Genomic DNA, 20,779 nt, shown 5'->3' with positions numbered 1-20,779 from the left:
TAATATACGCTGCCTAATCCACCCTGTTCAATGTCAGCAGTTCAAAAGGGTGCAGTTCGTATTTTTGTCATCTTCAATTAGTGTGATACTCTGGCGGGTTGGGCGATCTCATTACAGCACTGGTGTCCTTTCAAAGGAGCTGAAATGCACGGGGGCTTCAGAATGTGACTATGAGGGTGACACAATCTTTTGGCAGGTTTTCCAATGTAGTAATACAGAGTAAATTCATGGGTTTTTTGACAGCTTCAAATAACCTCTTAGCTAGTGGTGGCCAACCAGCGTCTTTAGATGATGCCTCTAAAGACTTTTCTGCAGACTAGGAGTAACTTGACTAATCTCTAAATACTAATTAGAGAATAGTTGCTTAGATTTTCTTCTGTACTGTGTGTGGTGGTGCGATATATGGTCTGCTGAGAAGCTCAAGGCAGCGGCCATCGCAGCTACCTGGCAAGAAATTGTAATAAATATATTTAGAAACATGAATTACATTTTATAACAAATCAGTTCTGAGTCAAAGTGCAATAACTTATTGAATTTTAATCACACAAAATATAACACAAGCACAAGTAAATTCATACTCATTTTAAAGGAGAGCTTAAAGCCATACAAACTAAGGGGGGAAAATACCTTGCATATCAAGTGGAAAAAAAAAAATGTTCAAACACATGGAAACCAGAAAATACAATAATAACGAATTCAACAAAAGCGATACACTCACAAATACTTGAAAAAAAAAAAAAACATCTCATGAAGTAAAACGGAGCATTAAAATTAGTAAGTCATATTACACTTCAATCCATTCAGCATGCCCAAAAATGCACATGCGCACAACAACACATATTTTATATTTACTCCCATAATGATTGCCTGACTTCAGTAGTATTAGAAAGAGAGAAAAGTGGATGATGACGACATCCCTCAAGCCTGGCGTTATGCAGCATACAGGAAGGAGAGGCTTTCATGTGAAACTAATCTTGTATTACAAGTCCAAGAACAATGGAGCTTAAAAACACGAGAGAAAAAAAAAAGAGGCAGAAAAGCACACGTATGTATTCTGTAAACCTGAGCAATGCCAGTATGTCTGTGCAGAGGAACAGTCTACGCTGAAGACAGGCGGTGCTGTCCATCCTGACACACAACACTGCAGTCCTCAGCCTCCACACGGCTCAGTGTTAATTAAAAAGCCTTGCTGGGTCGGCTTCCTCCAACACTGCGATGAGCGGCTGCAGCTTTGGGCCAGTGGACATAGTGGAAGTGAGCAGAGGGAGAGGCACGGTGTAATGTGTGTGATGGGGGGGGGGGGATGAATCTTTGAAAGCAGAGCCATGACAGCTGAGGGGGAAGCATGTGTGAGGCATGTTTGTTTTGCATTTACCCCCTGAGCGCAGCTGTGTGCACTGTCCTTTTCCCAGAACACCGGAACACAGCAGTCGCCCTCGCGGCTCGCCCTCCGTCCAACCCCTCAGTCAGAGCGCAGGGGCCCCATGTTCACATTTGCAAGGAGACCCTCTCGGCTCTGAGATGTGTCCTCTGCGCATCGACACGCCTGGCATTCGGAGCGAATAGTGAAACTGGATGTAATTTGGACGACGTTGAGGTGTTCTGCTCTGCTGACAGGTTACAGCCTGTAACTCGTTCCCCTTACCTATCCAGGAGGACAGTGAATGTGGTTCGGTTTAGGAAATTCGTAATGGTTGCTCTGCCTCAAGGTGCACTACAAGGTATCGGTTTCGCTTTTTGAGACCATGAAGAACTTTTGTTATGCTTCAGGCCTAAATCAGGCTTTGCAAACAAAGAAAAGCGTGTATAACCTCATGATACCACAGTGGAAAACCTTATGTGATGTTTCTGTCACTGGAGAAGGCTGTTACCAGGGGGGAAAAAAACTATGTTTACTTTATAAATATTTGAATGATACCCCCAAGGAACATCTGATTTGGAGGTGGAGCTCATCCCTGACTAGGTCTAGCTCACTCGAGCCTCTACTTGGCCCTTTCTCTTCCCACTGAGGGTTTACAAACAAACACAGACAAATTGTTCATGGCCAGATAGAGGAGCAGGGAGGAAAAGCTCATTTGGCACTTAATCTTGACATGCTGAAACCTTCCTAGAAACTGATCCTCTCGGCGCATCATGCCCAAAGCATTACAAGGCTACAGGCACAAACATTGGTTGTTCTTGGACAGATTCAACCACTCTCTCTTGTTCAGCTTTACAGAAATATTTCTTACAGTTAAGAAAACCATCCCTGAAGCCTCTCAGGTGGAGAATTGAGTCGTAGCCTCCTCAGAAACCAAACAGCGCACTTCTGGAATACTATCTAATCCCAGGTTTCCCATGTGTCAGATAGTTATTTGATTGTAGAAATTTAAATATTTAAGACCTGTTCAGGGTGCACCCCGCCTCTCCTCCAGTCACAGCTTAGTGAGGATAAGCGGTACTAGGAGAAGAGATGAAATGAAGATTTTATGTTTTGACACATGCACCTGCTGAGACACGGCCTCAGGATTAACGCTTTAGTGGCGCAAACTCTCAAATTAATATGCAAGTAATCAGACGACCAAAACCATCTCTCACACAGTAAATCTGGGAGTTTGGGTCTTTTCTAGTTCTTCAGCTGCAGCGATCCCTTACAAAATCTGCTTGACCATAATGATGTCTTCAAAGTGTAATGATCAGAAGTTTTTTTTTTATTATTTTTCTTTCTTTTTTTGTGGTGTTTCCACATCTAAACCGCTGATAAGAAAAATCGAGGTCACTCTGCATGTCCTCTGACAAAAAAGCGATATGAGAAAAAAATAAGAAAGAAACACAATAACATGCATGCCAGTGCTGCTTCGGGACCGTTTACTGGCTTTTGCAGCCACGTTAAAGTTCAGAAATGGCTGTTGAACACTGACATCCTTTCAGCGTTTAAAAGTGTCAACACTCTATGTGTAATCTCCACCAGCCTCCTCCGTTTCAAAGGAGACCGCTGCTGGTTTCTCTGTTATTCCTGGCAGTCTGACTGACTAGTAGGCACTTCTCTCTGTGTAACCTGTGGGACCAGAAACGCAAGGGGCAGAGTCGTGTCCACTCGGAGTCTGTCCTCTTGAAAACAGAGCGGCGTCTGTTTGGAAGCGGGCGCTCCCAGGCTCTTCAGCCCTGAGAGCAGCAGGCCTGCTGTGCCCCCTCTCCCACTCCCACACACAACTTCCTCCTCCATTTCTTCCTCTCCCTCGGCATCAGCAGGCTGATTCAGGGCGGCAGGTGGATCTCTCGCCCTGACCACACTTAAGCAAACCACTTTTCATCTGCTTGACTTTTAAATTATATAGGGTAGAACCACTTCCAAGATTTGCACCTATTGTTGTACAAACCCAGAGTGAGTTGTTTTAACATTTGCGTGTTGAGAAGCCCCTTTATGTGGCGGATAAATTATCTGAAGCTTGATCTTAGCACCAGAATGACTCAAGTTCAACATGTGCTAATACTGATAAGGACTGCCCTAAAATAATATCTACCAGGCATATAAAAACGAAATCTGAATTTCAGTTTTTAAGGATTCCTGCTGGTCTATGTATAAAATCCAAACCACCAAGAGAAAAAAAAACAAAACAATAACACTTAAATTTAAATAAGAATAAAACAGCACCAACCGAAGAGCTGCAGACATTGAAAGCGCTGTACAAACAGAATTTTCTGTATTTGAGCAAATAAGTGCATGAATTAGTTTGAAATAATTACTTTTCTTAGCGTCCTACACTGCATCTCCTGTTATACAGTACGGCATCACCCACCTCCCACCAGGCTCCCACCAGGCTCACCATGATGGTCTTCTCCCACCAGAGGCACAGGAAAACATGCCACCACTTATTTTGCCAAATTTCTTTTTTTTTCTTTTTCTTTTTTTTTTTTTATCTTTACATAATCATTTAATTGCAGCAAGTTTTGAAGGTAGTCATTGTTGCCTTTAAAGTTTGGATTTTAGTGCCTCCTCAGCCCATGCTGGGATTGTTTAGACATTTGTAGGGGGTCAGCCAGTTCCCCCATGCAGCGCGTACTGACACATCATGTGGCCCAAGATATGGCCGCGCTGTGCTCTTTGGCCTTCATGCGCAGGGCGGCGATACTGGACGACTTGCGGTCAGGGTCCATGTTGAGATCGTACGTGTTGATGCCCGTGGGCATGCCGGGAGATCCTCCAAACAGGCTGCCCATGTGAGCCTGTCCCACATGGCCACCAGGGCTCGGTACGCCCAGAAAATCTGACATCCCGCTGGCCGAGTGGGGATGTGGAGTCATGCAGGGGGTCACGGTGTCGCAGGGAACGACGCAGCCAGGCACGGGAGACGCTGCGCTGCCGCCACCGATCCACGAAGGGTTCTGAATCTGAAATGGGAAATCAATATTGTTTATGTTATGGCATTATAAATGAGCTAATCAGTGGTATTTGCCATGTGCCAACTAAAACCCATGTGTACGCTAGAATATAGCAGGGGTCAAAGACTCCAACCTTTACCTGAAACTAAACTGACCCCTAACAATGCCAACCTAAATCTAACCCAATTACACACTTGAAGTATAATTTATAGTAACAATCATTTTAATAAGAAATGTGGTTTTAGTCTACACTAACAGTCATTACTGGTGAAAGCTAACAAAAGCTATGAAACCTATAGCCCTCTTGGAATGCTTCCTTTGTTGTTTTTATTACAAGATTTTTAAACAAATCATGAAAGCAGTAGAAATGTCACCCCTGATCCCTAAAATGAACATTTGGGTTTTAGAGACTAAACATTGGTTAACACGTGCATAAGAACTCCCATCTGTACCTGTGCATAGTTCTCAGGGCGAGTTAGAAGAGGAAGCTCGTAAGCTGTTGAGAAGTGAGTTCGGACCTGCTGCATCTGGCCGAAGCGCTCCCTCTTCCTCCACTTCGCTCTCCGGTTCTGGAACCACACCTGCAGATGGACGCTGTGTGAGTGTCACAACACTGGCAGCAGTATTTTATCTTCACTTTGATGGCACAAGGTCTGCAATAAATGTGAGGCTGGCGAAATCAGAGGACGATATATTCTTGTACTAAACCTTAAACAGGAACGCTCCTCTCAAGTCAAAAGAAAATCCTTTTCAAAAAACCTTGCGAACGGGTAGAATATGTCAGGATATTTCACAGATAACAACGAGAAGAAAATAGCCTGCAAGCAAAGTGCTGCAGCCTTCACTTCATTTAACATCACAAAAAATAAAATGTAAACACATCTCGTCCATCTCGCCCTTGCATATTTGTTGTCTGGTGAGAAACAGGATGCTTTTTGTTTTGTGTAAACGTCTCTGACATCTAGATCTGAACCCAGTGTAGGTTGAAAGCATTAGTTTGTTTGAATTACAATCAGAGTTTGTGAAAGTAATCTAAATTCATTTGTCTCCTGCTGGCTTAACATGTCACCTTCATTGCTTGTCTTCTGTGTCAAAATTTAAATATTTGCACTACAGCTCTTCACTCACTAAGTGCATCTACCAGACCGTACTGACTTCAGGTCACATTTAGCAGTGACATTTTTTCTTTCTGACTTGCTTCTGATGTGATCTCTCATGTTTTGTGTACCTGCTCTCTGCTCCAGTATAAACCAAAAGAGGCAATCTAGGAAATTGGAAAGTGAGAAGGGAGAAGATTATAAGGGGGGTTTGTTTGCATTTTCCTTTTTAATTTCCTGGAGCCTAAAACTCCTGGCTTTGAGAGTGTGTCTCTCGCTAAATTAAACACACAGAGCAGAGGACATACTCCTTCTTTCTTTAATGTCTTCATCCATCATCCTCTGTACTATATCTTGCTCTGAATCCAATACCAGATCACTGCCTCTCTCTAAAAAAAGCTGCTTTATGATTGCAGTGATTATGTCTATTCCCAATTTACAGCGCTTTGCCAGTTACTCTCATCTGCTCAGTCTTCACCTTGTGCCAAGTCTGTTGGCTATTATACAGGGAGGACATATTTTTGTGTTGCGCACACTGCGTTGTGACAGTAATTGGTAAAGACCTTGACAGCTTAAGTAGCTGCTGGACTTTCAATGAGGCTTTATTTATGTTACAGCCCCAGAGAGAAAGAGCAGAGAAATACCAAACTGGCCCCAGCAGGAGAGCTGTATGGGGCTGAAAACACTTTGAAGTGAGAGACTGGCTCAGAGGATTGATAACCCACCTCTGCTGTCACTCATGTCAGCTTCCAAACCAAGTCGAAAGAAATCCAAGGCTGAGCCTGGCTTCAGTTTTCCAACACCCACAAAGCACTAATAATATCCCTGAAACACTTCGGACCGGTGTTGTTCTTCATTAAATGTAAGTTTGTTCACTTTTACAAAACCCTCCACCACATGATTTCTTATTTCCTATATCAATTAAAGGTAACTCGAGGACACTATAGCGCTGATACAAAAAGTAACATATCTTTTAAGTCTGCCTTAATGCTAATTGCGACCCAGACTGAGCAATTACAAGCTTTTCTACATTGGTGCCCACACTCAGCCTGTGTTTAACAGTGTCGGTCTCATTCCGTCTCTGTTCTCATATATTTAATAGTAGGTCTAACAAGGCGCTGGTTAATTGTCTACAAATCCAAGAGTCTGTCAAAATTCTGGTTATATCTTCGTAATTGTTAACTTTAGGGGTTCCAAAACAAAAAAAGATTTCCGTTCAGTATCAAATAAGTGATATAAAGCCAAGTTCCCATAATTACAAAGCTGAAAGTAGTGGCCATTTCAAATCTTTGCTTGTAAAAACTCAAAATAGCTGAGTTTTATTGTTTTGACCAGAAAGTCAGCCTTAAATGGCTTTGCACGTTTGTCTTGTAATATGATATATCAAAACAGAAACTCACAAAATTAATTCCAGCAGGTTAGTACTGAACCTTTGCAGTTAAGTTGATCAAATCTTCATCTTTCATTCACCGCTTGGACCTAGAAACTGTAGGGACACCTGGCAGACCCCACATCAGAGGCCATGTCGGCTCTCTGGACAAACAGAACAGCAAATCTGAGCGATGTGATGCTATTGAGACCCTTGACCCTTGACCTTCCCATGTAGTTGCATGACTCAGATCTGAACGTACTCTCTTCCTTTGAAACCCTGAGACTGAAAAAGCAAACAGCTCCTAGCCCTAAAGTTGTTGAACTGAATGTCCCGTGTTTTTTGTGTAAGAACCATCAGGCAGGTTTACTATTACCCTTTGCAGAATTTTTTTTTTTTTTTTTTTTTGTTACTAAATGGAAATGCATTAAAAGTTAAGCTTTTCACAGTGCTAGAGCTTTGTTCTCTAGTTTTTTTTTTTTTTCATTCCAGATGCCGAATTGATGAGCTGTGAGTTCTTTTGCGTGTGAATGACCCGAACAGAGCACAGAGCCCTGTTCTCTGACTGACAAGGCATCTCGTGTCTTTTATCTTTTAAACTTGAGTGTTTAAGAGGGCCGCAGGGAGAGGCGAGCGCTGTAAAGCTGCATCCATCTGAAGCCGGCAGGTCTGTGATAGCACGAGCAGCAGAGCGGAGCAGCATACCTTCACAGGGTTGAGTTATAACCTCGTGGCTGCTCAGACTTCCTGTGTTTCACAGTGGAGCTTTACCGATTTCTGCTCCAGCTGATCAAGATGGGGTTTTATCTCATCCCCTGTACGCGGCTGGCACACATCAAAAAAGTAGCCAGAGTATTAAATCTGTGCAAAGTTTGAGTGAAAACTGCCTTTAAATAGATATGACTGGAAATATCAACTGCCAATGTACTCAAAGCCCATGGGAAAGATTTCACACCTACTCTGGAGACCACAGCAGGGACACATTCTTGTCTGAACAGGATGTTAATGAAAGAAAAACAAAGAAAATCCAGGGGCTTTGGCGGTCATATACAGACACCACACACAGACATGATAGAGGAACGGTCTCTGGCCACTAATGTTGGAATGCATTACAGCAGTCGTGACCAGTTTGTGTGTTATCGAGTCAGAAGGTCATCGCGATGCTGCGTACCTCAGGACACCACAGGCAGAAACGCCTTCACAAATGAATGAGACTAAACTGAAGAAATGAACCGCTGACACGATCGAATGAGTCTCCTCATATGTGGATGAAAGTCTGCTCTCCTAAAACTGCACATATGAGGCCCAGACAGCTCAAACCTCAGCCCCCTGGGCCCCTTGGCCTCTGTTAGCTCCCACTCCCCCACTCTCTCCCCCGACTCCCACATTACTAGATAAATCTCTCATGTTGTTCTGAGAGTGACGTTATCTCTGCAGAGCTGCAGATGCTGAGGGATCCATGAGGCTGTGTTGTTTAAACACTGTGCTGTAAGGCTCTTTGCTTGTCGGTAGGACAGGCGTGTAGCTGCACAGGGACCATCGCCAACATCGCTGCTTTTTTTTCGTCGAACATGAAATTAATAACGAAATGTTGGTTTGAGTTATGCGATATTTGCCAACGCACAGTCGCTGAGGGTGCCACATTACCTGAACACGGGCTTCGGTCAGGTCAGTCCTCAGTGCGAGCTGCTCCCGAGCATAGACGTCAGGGTAGTGCGTCTTCTGGAAAACCTTCTCCAGCTCTTCCAGTTGGTAGCTTGTGAAGGTGGTGCGGTTGCGCCTCTTCTTGCCTTTGTTGCTTTCTCCGCCGTCTGCCTTGTCCAGCGGGGACGCTAAGTCAGTGCCCGGCGGCCTATCAGAGGGCGCCTTAACACCTTGATCCTTCACAGAGAGGAATCTGGTGTCCATTCCAGGTGGGTCCGAGTCCGGGGCCAAATCAGAGTCTGTCAGACCTGAGCTGTCTTTACCTGCACAGATAGGAACAAGATTAAATGTGGCAAAGGACGTACGTGTTTGTTTGTCCAGGACAGAAAGGGTGGAAAACACAAAGGTCTTTGTGAATCTAATTGAAGACGAACGTAAGGAAAGTCATTACACGATTCTGAAACATTTGTCACTTCCAGAGGACAGGATATAAAAGCACAAAAAGATGAATGTGAATTTAATGCATTTTCCTGCTGCTGTTCTTCAAGATTTAAGGCTTCCATTTCACTGATTTAAGTCATGTGGGGACTCTCTGTGTGAATAAAACAATAGAGGGAAGGCTGCTCGCATTCAATCTTCAAAAGTCCCTCTATTCTCCCCTAGTTTGGCACCTTGCTCAAAGATTTCAAACTTTTGTGCAACACTTCATTTGAAATGCTTTTGGTATTTAGAGTTTTAGGAAATGCTGCCACACAGCACCGTGGGCTTTTTCAGCTTTCCGGAATCATCTCAATAATTAAATCCAATACGTCCTCCAAATAAAAGAGTACAACAGTGATAAGACACAAACATTGTTCGTTTTGTGAGTGCCATCCAGATGCAACGCAAATTTAGGAAAGAGCTGCTGAGCCTCTATTGGGCTAAACTTATCCATAACAATATCCATGTCACTCCCTTCTCGCAGTGCTTTGATAGTTGATGATTTATTTGTAGGATCAATATGATGATTCACAAGGTTCAATAGGGTGGAACAAATGAATCTCTCGCTGTCTCTGAGGAAATTCTGTGACAATTGTGAAATGCGTCGGTGCGCAGCGCTGCGCATGTGTGTCAGTGTGTTTGTCTTTCTAAGTAATAGATGGTCTGGATCGCCGGCTGCTTACAGGATCCAGTTGTAGTCCGTAGATCATTCTGTGATGTTCTGGAGAACAGAAACCCTGCCATAATTTGAGACTGACAGAAAGTTGCAGATTTTTTATGGCCTACCCACACACACCACTCTCTGCGTCCTCCACTCAGATGCTGTTTATCAGTCTCGCATGTGGTAAAAATCTATCACAGGGCTGCAAAGTCACCTGGCAGAAACACTGTCAACATTAAAACCCTGTGAAGTAGTTTCTAGTCATGCAAAAAGAGATATAGATCTTTGGTCACGCTTTCTCTTTCTGTCGCACGCACACTTGCTTCCACTGTGGCTGCAGTTTAACTGTAAAACCTCAGGCGGTTCTCTGATCACACATTTTCGCAGCCACTGTCTCTGCCAGTGTCTGAGCTGGCAGCTCCTGTCCCTCTGGTGCTGCCCCTGTAAACACATCGATTAATGCACGTTCCCACCGTGGGGTTGCGATGGCTGAAAGTGTGTCTCCCGGGTTTAATCTAGTGGCGTCTCACTTGAGGTTATTTTCGGGACATCTCGGCCCATCTGCTCATCCAACAATTTGTCAAGTTAGAGCCGGTAGATGTGCGGGTCCTCACAAGCACTCGGCCACCCTCGATTCACAGCCATGTTGGGTAACGTACCACAAGGTGAGGTGAAGTGATAGCTTGTCCGGCACTGACTCTCCCTACATTGCAGAAAGTGTATCTTTCCAGTTCATGCTTTTTGTCAATCAGGCCTATTATTCCTGTACATGATTTCTGTGATTTGAAAGTACGCATTGTGTCTCTTTCTCTGTCATTATGTAACACTTGACCCTATTTTGTTTTGCTTGAAGATCACAGATGTGATTAGAGAAGGACTCAAAACTGCTGTGTTGATGTTATTTTACTCCGCTCATACGTCATCAGCGTCGATCTACAGGTCTGTTTTGTACCAACACCGTAATATTTAGTCCAAACTATATTCCCCGTGTATGTTTAAAATTATTGCTGAAATTGAATCTTCCTTCATTATGAAACACAAAACCTCCACAGATGGAAACCGTGCTGACAACAGACCATTTAATACTTAACTCTACATATGGTTGAGTATAAATGCGTTTTATGTCATGAAATTACTGAGGCCTCAGTATTAGTGAGAGGTAACTGCCACGTTGTTCTCTTAAATGTTGACCGATGTAATACCTGTCAGCATCAATATCAAAATAATACCTGACGAATACCAAACAAGCATCTTTAAGAAAATATTAAGAAATAAATACAGAAGTAAAATAAAACTACTACACACATAAAAATCTTTTTTTTTCTTTTTTTTTTTTTTTGCAGCGGTCAGCACTAAAGTAGAATTGAGGTTTGCTGCCCAGGTCCGGTAGTGGCACTGAGCCTATTTTTATTCACTCCAACTAAAGCCGTCCCCAAGGTTGCTATTAGTGCAGAAGGCAAAACAAATACAACAACAAAAGTTGTTGTATTTGTTTTTATTTTAATTTATTCTGCAATCCAAGAGAGTTTACTGACTCTGAACCCTACCGCATGACACATGCATAAGACCTAATGCATTTCAGCCCAACGTGAGTAGCGGCGCTCACGTTCCTCTGATGTTTGCCTGACAAAGCTGGCCGTGGGCTCGGGCTAAAGAGCTGTGTTTTGGTTGAGAGTGCTTGCTGCGTGTCTAATGCCTCACTGTCCATGACTAACACATCCTGTTGAGCTTGAAGGGAGCAAATGTGTTTTATCCAGGCTTAAATACTAAACAGTTATTAAATCATATTTCCCGGGCCGACACCCCCAAAGCAAGAGCTGTCAGGCTATTCAAAACCATGAGGCCTCGCTCTGATCAAAGGCAGTTGTTTATGTTGCATCACTGCTATTTTTTTGGCAAGAGTGGAATATTGTGACAGTCCACCGCATGCTATCCATGCGACATGTTGTAGTCATGAGGCTCTTCAACTCGGCAAAATATGAACAGCAGAGAGCCCCCCTGTGGGGAACGCCACATGTATGGAGAGCACAAGAAAGCCTTAAAGAAAACAGTGTCTGTCAGGATCCTTGGATGGAGGCGGGGAAGACGACTATAAAAAACATATGCTTCATTCAAACCTCACAATGGTCATGTGCACAACTCATTTAAGCTAACACCTGAGCTTTTGCATGTAGAGCCCAACACCAGTCCGACAAACTCACCAACCAAATTTCTTTTCTTTCCTTTCTTACAGATGAAAATGGCACGCAAAATGTTTTAGCTGCGACCACAGAATGTTCTATTTTCTCTGCAGTGGCTCAAACAGTCGGCATCTGTTCCAGTTACTGTGAACAGTGGAGAGAGACGTGCCTGCAGCTCCGTGTGGTGAGCCCAGAGACAGGTCTGTGGAAATGAAATGCACCGAAAGTGCATCAGAACTGAGCGGCAATTTCCACATGAAAATTTCAGTATATATTTCATAACAGTTTGCAAATACCTAAATATATGTCCCAGTTTTTTTATCCCTCCAGTTTAATATTTATTTTTGATACATTCATGTTGCTGAAAGTTGCCGTAATTTCTCTGTGGCTCACACGCTGTATATTGTGACGCCCGTCAGTGCCAAGATGGCAGGCCAGACGTCGCAGACAGCTAATAATTCACAGTTGAAAACGAGGGGGCAACATCAAAGTGTAATTTAAATGGCTGTAAAGCGACAGGGCACCTTCCCTGCCTCTTTATTGACTGGGATGACTGGGGTCAGCTCACTGTGTTAAGAGGAAACACTATAAATTACACACCACACGGTGACTGAGAAAGATTAACAACATGCTGCTCAAAGTGAACAGGGGAAAAGAAGGGAGTGCATCAGATATATTTATAAGGTTTTTGGCTGTTTGTTTTGTTTTGGCTCAGCTATAAAAGTCGCAACTTCTTCATTTCTACAGAAAAAAAAAAAAGATTTTTATTCTTACTTCTTATTCGTATTACCACAAGTTTGCACAGTATATCACAGACATGGAATATTGTGATATGTGTAAGTTGTGCTTATAATCTCCATTACCATAATTACCATTAAATGCTTCTTTTACATAAACCAAAATAATAGGTCTGAAAGGGTCTCCTTGGCCTCTGGCAGCGGCAAAAACGATTTGTAGACACAACATAGATTTATCATGTCATTACCTTTTAAGTAAGTGCGGCAGACTTTTTATGTTTCCTATTTACACACCCAACACTTTTAAGCACACTATCATTCATTTCAGTTGCTTTTAACTTGACAAATGTAAGTTCCAAATTTCCTTTTTTGCTCTGGTTTTGGTCTCTACCTGAGGATTGTTATGTTTCCCAGCTGACTTTGTCTGACTGCTGTGTTTCACAATCAGGTAGTGCACACGGGGTTTATAGTTCTTCTGAAATGTCTGTTCTTGTTTACTGTCACCGCTACATTAACAGTGAGAGTGAACTAACACTGACATTAAGCAATGACTGATTCTCTGATGTTCTGTTTCACACTGTCACATTGTTTTCAATTTGTCAGGATATGTTGCCAGTGAAGAAATACTGATTATAGCTGCTTAAAGTAAAATATGCCAATACTTCCTCTGCCACTGCTGTAGATGCAAACAGCCCTGAGTCTACGTCCTGTTCTTGATATCCTTGTCTCTTCTGAGAGCACAAATAACACGACTATGAATAGCTTGGGGCCGTGCTGTAATGTCAGGTGGAGTCACACATCACTCTAGGACAAAGCACAAATGTAAGACTGCACAAGCACACACATTTCTCTCAGACGCAGTACATTATGATTCTGTTTCTGCATTGGAAGCAATGGATGTGTCTCACACATAGAAACTCAGAAGTCATCAGCACATTACTTGTTATTGTGATTGGTAGCCATCGACCTTAAGACTTAACCCCGCTGAATGATAAGAGCCGGGATCCATCTCTGCAGGCTTTGCAAAATTCAGACTATATATATATATATATATATATATATATATATATATATAAAACATAAATCCAACAACTGATAAATCACCTCTCACTCACTCTTTGTCTTTCTCACACTCTCCCCCTTGGTGTGTCACTCTCAATTCCACCAGCTCTTTCCCAAATGTTTCTCCCTGGCTGCTTTAGAGCAAAACAGAGTCTCCTCCATCTTGTGTTTTTGTTGTCTAATCGAAGCAGAGCATTCCGCCCGAGTGGGAAAAACTGTCGTGCACGCAACAATGGCAAATGCTTTGCTCGACAAGCCAGTTTAGAAAATGCAACACAGTGTCTTCCTCCTGAGGAGATAGGAAGCGAAAATCAAAAACTTCAAACAACGATGTGAGAGCGCAAATTACAACCAGTTTCTATGAGCCAACTTCCAAGAGACATCAATCCTAACGTTTCCTGCAGCAATCCCGCAAGTTTTGAAATCGCAACCCACATTCTGTCAGCCTCGCACACTAATCTCTAACAGCGGATATACACGTGTTCAGCCTCCGATGAAATCTATAAGTAAATTATCATTGTCTTAATGCCTCACCCATGAAAATTAGTAACAGGCAAAAAGCAGTGTGACAGACCGACAAACTGTCAAAACAATTGTTCACATTAAAAACACATTCTTTCACTAAATCATCAATTTAAAGGAATTAAAAGTTTTAAGTAACGGCTGGAAAGTAAATAAAAGATTTCTCAAAGAAACAGAAATGGGACTGTATATCTTTTTTTGCAACACTGGTGAAACTCTAGCTGTGCACAAGTAACACAACTTTAAAAGCTAAAAAAATAATATATAATAATTTACATCATATTGATTGAGCCTAAGCAAAACGGTTTACACATCTACAGTTGGTAAAAATAATTCTGAACTGATTTGCCGTCCTGGTTCTGGTTTGACTGTTCACTTTCAAGGTTCAGGGAAGTCCTGGACTCTATGAGCCTTTTTGCCCTTCTGCTCTTACTCGGCCGTGCAAACTGAGCCTAATGTAAATTACCCTGCCAAACTTTAAACTAAATGGTAAAATGATCCTGAGTCCTTGTCACCTCCACTCATGTCATTGACTTGCTGAAGTGTGCCTCAGTTGTCTGGGCTGCATGACTGGTTCCCATTACGCCTCGCCCCGAACCAATCACCACACAAGGCCATTATGAGAGGCTACAATGGTGATGTTGGGTTAAAAATTGGAAAGTACAAAAAAGAATGAGTAAGTGACAAAATCACTCAAGGCAGTGCAATCACACTGGGATGTTTGCCCTGGTCATTTGTTTAACTGTCTCTATAGCGTGTTAAATATTTATCAGTATCAAATTCTCACATTTCACAAAAAAATCTTTTACGAATTAAACGGGAATAAACAACAGCTTTTAATATCTTCAAATTACACCAGGAATGCGTCAGGAGATGTGATAATAGCCAACCCATTGCCCTGAGGCCTATAGGTTGACGCCATCAAGCAACATACTTCCTTTTAATGGTGCACTTAAACGTCCACTGCGTAAAAGTGCAATTCCAAATGTTGCAAAAAGCTGTCTTTTGTCCACCAGAGGGTTTCAAATGGGGGTTTCGAATGGATTTTCTCGGCTGCTGCGTGCACGAAGGAAAACTCGCCCTCCTCTCCAAACAGACGAGGGCAGGGAAGCCGAGCTAAAGGTCAGCGCACAGACGCTGAGAGGAGACGCGGACACTTCAAAAGACGAAGTGTGTTGTCTCTGGAGGATCACAAAGATTAAATCATCCTCAAGGCCCTGTTTCTTCCGCCATGAACTTTTGTTTTTGCCAGAGTAAATGCATCACACCACTTTTATTAATTTTTTTGAAGTCCGTTGCTTTTGTTTGCTGTTTCTACTTTGTGAGGCTTTTCTTTGTTTATGTTTCAGAGATACATTTTACTTGATTTCCACAGTTTACACGTTTTTGCATTCATTATATTACAGTGCTAGCTGCAGGATTTTTATTTGTAATTTATTATGTAATTTATTCTATTTTTGGGGAAGAACTCTATGGCTTTAAAGCAGCCTCCAGTCTTTCTTTGTCATCCGTTTTCCTTCAGTTCCACTCTGATGCTGTCTGCTCTCAACCTGAGCTAAAAGCTGCTCATGCTCCAAGAGCTGCCTTGTTGATTTCATGTAACGACATGATTGGCAGCATGCTGAGTATAAACATCATAACTATGTTCTTAGTGACTCTAATGTATGTAAACGTTCATTAGACGGTCATGCTGTTTTCCATCTGCCAAAAATGTCTCAGTTATAGCTCGCAGCTTGCTCTCCAGGCGGCTCTGAGACCAGTCATCACATCACCTCTGACTGATCGGATCAAGCCGCAAATTATAACAACACAGCAAATCTCTGACAATTTCAAACTACACAGCGGGATGCGTACAGTGCAGGTTGGATAAAAGAAATGATTCAGTGAGTGAAATAGTTCAGAATTCTCCTGTACAAACATCAGGAATTATTTGTCATTTTTTTTTTCTCTCTCTCACACAGAAGGAACATTTAGAATATTTTATTGCTGCCTTCAGTTTATGTCTGTCACTGGTGTAGAAGTAGAAGTCGAAATAAAGCTCCTGTCAGCGATAATCACAAGGAAAACGGGGCCCCGTGTCAAAGAAGGTTATGCAAGTTTTTCTCAGGAGTTTAAAATGCGCAAGGGTTGTATTTGCGCGTCTGCAAAATGCACACAAAATCTCTGGGAGGTAAGTTACTGTGAGCGGAGAAATAAAAGCAAACGGTTTTACATCTGAGTTATCACTGATTTTATTTTATTTTATTTTATTTTATTTTATTTTATTTTATTTTATTTTATTTTATTGCCTTCTTCAGTCTCCTTCAGTCATCGTGTATTTTAACTTCATGAACTTAAAATTTTATTCTATTTTTCACAACAAAGGTGGGACTGAATATATTAAGGCAATAGTAGATCATTTCTCTCTTCAGACTGATAAATAAATACATAAAGAAATTGAGCCTGAGTGATGTAGAAGAATTTGAACATTTCGATTTTTTGAAAGACTTCTTTCTTTCTTTCTTTCTTTCTTTCTTTCTTTCTTTCTTTCTTTCTTTCTTTCTTTCTTTCTCCTCACGGCCCCGACTAAAAAGGTGAAGTTCACACTCAGGGTCTAACTGCGGCTTATTTACAACCAAATATAAAACTTTTATTCCATCTGAAGTTTACCGGATCTGTGTCCATGTTAATGGGTAATAAAAACTTAACAACCATTTTTAAATAACCAGCAGAAACTTCTGAAAAGATTAATCTCCGTTCTTGACATTATGGAGCTGTAAAGTGGATTTTAGATGGCCAATATCCGAAAACTGTCAAAAAAAAAAAAAAAAAAAATCCTTAAAATATAATTCTACTAAAACCAGTTTGAATAATTAATTCAATAAAAATGCTGTGACGGCTCCGTGCGTTAAAGCGAATAAGACGACGTCCTTCCATCTAAAGTCTAATGATGTTACTCAAATAATTTATTTAAACATCTTATTTTGTAAATAAATAATAAATAAGAAAATGTGAATTCAGTATTTATGTGGGTCACATGGTCACAAAATTGTTCGTTTTATGTAATTGTAAAATGAGACTTCAGTCAGATATTCTGGCCGTGCTATTCGTATAAAGGTGAAAACAATGGAGCTGCGATTTACATTAAGAAATAATAGTCATTTTTTGTTAATTTTGTTTTCAGCTAAATGTTGTGACTGAAGACGTGTACAAAAATCACTAATAGCGATGACATAATGATGTCCATCCTCGGTGTTCTCCTTTTAGTCTTCTTCACATTAGTTTATTTAGTGTGTCCGAGTGTGTTCTCCTTTATGATCAATCAGAGAAGCAGTTACGGTCAAACCATCACAATTCATATTGTTTTGTTGTAGGCTATATTGCCGCCAAATGCGTGTTACGCCTCTGTTTGAAAAGCAGTTCTCATAAATCTACCCTCCTTGCGTATTTTAATTCGGAGAAAATTGTGTTTTCATGTGAGTAACAAACACCAATGAATGCTGCTTAAAAGTGACCGCCTGCCTAACGAGGGTCAGAGTTTTATTCGCACCCACATTCATTCACCCATCACAGCAGCGCCTCCGCGCAATTAAATCTAATTGGAGCCAATCAGACGGCGCAGCGAAATGAAAATATTATCAGTTTGGGGCTCACTATTTGTGCCATCTGAAAACCTGTTAATTCAATTGTGCGACTCAACTCCAATATTAAGGATTGTAATGCAGATTATCGCATTAAATGGGCCCTAATTTAATTTTGATGGCCAAAGAGACAATTTGATAGTCGGGAAGATTACGCCTCTTCTTAACCGTGTTACGCACACAACTGCTGTGCCGCGTCTTTGGGAGTTGTGATGCCCTGCGCTGCTGCTGTGGCGAAAAAGTCTGCAGATGAGCCCGAGAAGGTTGCACGCATGACAGAAGGTGGAATCAGATTTTTTTTTCTCAACCAGCTCACCAAGAAGCATTTAACACCCAAACAGAAAGTCGTAGATATGACATCTTACAGCTCACCAGTAGGTCCAGGTTTTGCATCGAAACTCTTTATACCTGCATGTGGTAACAAGTGCATCATCGGGCAGTGACTGACAGGTCCAAAAATGTGCAATAAAATGGGGAGTCGCATATGGAGTCATATAAGTAATGTTTCCCAGACGCACTCAGAAAAAGAGAAAACACCCCGAATGGATGGAGTGACTTCTGTTGCATGACCTACTTCTTAACTTCTACCGTGTTTTGCTGTTTCGAACCAGTTAATCTCATCTGTGATGAAAACACTCATCAGATTTAACGACCGTCGTTTTACCTCGTCCTGATTTCCCCACTCACCATAGCACGGGATGAGCGCTCCGTTGTGTCCCCTCTCCTGGTGTAGTTTGTCCTCCTCGGGGGGTGTTTTGCATGAAGACCTCTGCATGAAGAGGTGGTATTTGCTGAAAGTGCCTTGCCCAGCTGTGGCGGCATCCAATGACTGGCACTCCTGCTGGAAGGGGCTCCGGGACTTTTCTCCGTAAGCCTGACCTTTGCTGGGCAGGAAGGCGGTGGGGCTGTATTTGGTGTCAGAAGCTGGGAATGTCCTAAAGAGGTCCGCCTGGTGATCCCTACCTTGCGCAGCAGAGGTGCTATAATATGAATCCATGGATGTCATATCGCTGTATGAAACACAGGTCTCGGCGTTCATGCCTAAAAAAAGAGTCAAGGGGAGAACAAGACCAAACTTTTTTTCCCCTCTCTCTCTCTCGTTCTCTCTCTCTCTCCCTCTCTCTCTCCCTCCCTCTCTATATCACTCTCTTGGAAAGGGAAGCGCAGAAACCCCTTCCTCTCTCTTTACCTCATTCAAATGAGAATGCACACACACACACGCGCGCGCATGCACGCAGAGACTGCAGCCCACACCAGACCGCAGCTGGGTTTGGTTATAAAACGATTCAGATCTTTTCCAGGAACCACTGTCGTTGACCAAACACTCCAAACTCCCCCTCAGGTTTGAGGAGAGTTACACAAACCCGTCTTAGAGAATGGGACCAAGATCCCCTGCCTTAAAGACCTTTCCCAAGTGATTATGCCGATGACACGAGCGAGTAAGGTCGCTTATTTGGTAAAAAAAAAAAAAAAAGTTTGCAAAATAGGGGCGGGGGTCTTAACACATGACATTAATGCAATTTGGATATGAATATAGACTATGAGTGATGGCACTGGGGCGGAGAGGGCACGATTTTACGCTTCATTCGTAATGGTTCATCAAGGGCAAATCGTCCACATTCACATTCATTGTGCTCACATCCAACTCTGCGGCTTCTGAATTTGAGTTTAAAAGTGGCTTCATTATAGTTTGAAACGAAATTTAGCGTCACTCGAATCTTACTTATTTGTTTCATCCACAAACTCATCCTTTTGATCCGTCACGATAAAGGACTTTTAACTTCCACAGGTGTTTTAAATTTCTTCTGATTGTAGAAATATTCGTAAGATATTGTAAAGATAACGATAATGCTACCACAATTATTATTATTACTATTGTTAACTTATTTGTATTAGGACTGTCATTAATTTGGCGATTTTCGTTTATCCTTTTCCACGATGTCTAACAAATTAATGCCACAGCCTAATTTTAATAATATTCATAAACATTCTGACATTCAGAGTTATGCTATTATTTTAGTCTCCCCTGTTTCCTTTGGGTAATTTTTGTGAGTTCATTTTTTCACGTGTGCAGGAATCTGTGGCTGTTTAGAGCCCAAACTCGGTGCAATATGGTGGAAAGTTTAGAAGTCCTGTAAGAGTCAACAGAGGCAGACTAACACTCATTTTTTTAAAAAAAAAAAAAACAATAACAGGAAACTCGTCAATATTTAACGACTTCGCAGGAGCCATGTTTTAGGATTATTTCTTGTGTGCATATTTTGTGTGCTTCTGACAGGACGGCATTCAGATTTCTTTTTTATTTTTAAGGTGTCCCAAATCTCATATATTGCGTCACATGCTCTTTGCTGAACCCTGCGGATGTAAACAAGAAATCTATACACATGTGTGTGTGTGTATATTTGCCATAGCTTTTAAGAGTTAAATTATCAACCATAAACGATTATGATGCAGGCATATAATTTTTAAATAAGACTTAATTCGGTTTAATGAACACTTTACTCGGTTTTATTTGCATCTAACAGCTGTGCCATGGATGATGTCCATGTGATATTATGATGTCACTACGCACAAGAGAAAACATTGTTATGTATATATTTTATTTCTCCCGCAAATCTTAATTATTTTACACATTATGTTTAAGTCCATGCACAAACTGACAACTTGGAAATGAAAATCAATGAAACAACAACAATAAAACACAACTTTATAAGTGACAAGTTTAAAACATTCAAACGTGATGCCCACGTGATATGTTTTTACATCACACAGTAATCTTTTGAGATCTTGAGATTTAAATATATGCAATCTGGCCCCAGTTGTTTTTGAATGTGTTTTTAGAAACTTCTCCTGGTCTTTTGACATGTTAAAATCAGTAACACAGCCTTTCTTTCTTGTTGTATAACGTTTGCTGTTCTTCTGCGTGGATGTTGCACTACTCCCAGGCAGCAGAGGCATCGTGGAAAATGAGAAATGTGACATGAGCTTATGAGCAGCCAGCAGAACAACTGACAGACTCACAGTTCGAAGTACATACTACAATAT

The 20,779-nt window shown here is 41.7% G+C and overlaps 1 protein-coding gene across 1 annotated transcript; it reads right to left on the bottom strand.

Moving 5' to 3' along the window:
• Nucleotides 1-517: 517 nt before the first annotated feature.
• On the bottom strand, nt 518-19,474 carry alx4a (ALX homeobox 4a). Its single transcript, XM_047580116.1, has 4 exons — nt 18,422-19,474; nt 8,476-8,795; nt 4,815-4,943; nt 518-4,371 (listed from the first exon to the last, which is right to left on the bottom strand). The coding sequence occupies exons 1-4, from the start codon at nt 18,771-18,773 to the stop codon at nt 4,051-4,053; spliced, it is 1,122 nt and encodes a 373-aa protein (XP_047436072.1). The 5' UTR covers nt 18,774-19,474; the 3' UTR covers nt 518-4,050.
• Between the last annotated feature and the right edge of the window lie 1,305 nt (nt 19,475-20,779).

Source organism: Mugil cephalus, chromosome 3 (assembly GCF_022458985.1).
Source record: "Mugil cephalus isolate CIBA_MC_2020 chromosome 3, CIBA_Mcephalus_1.1, whole genome shotgun sequence".
NCBI lineage: Eukaryota > Metazoa > Chordata > Actinopteri > Mugiliformes > Mugilidae > Mugil > Mugil cephalus.
Note: the sequence above shows the minus strand (reverse complement) of the source record. Positions and strands in the feature narration are given on the sequence as shown.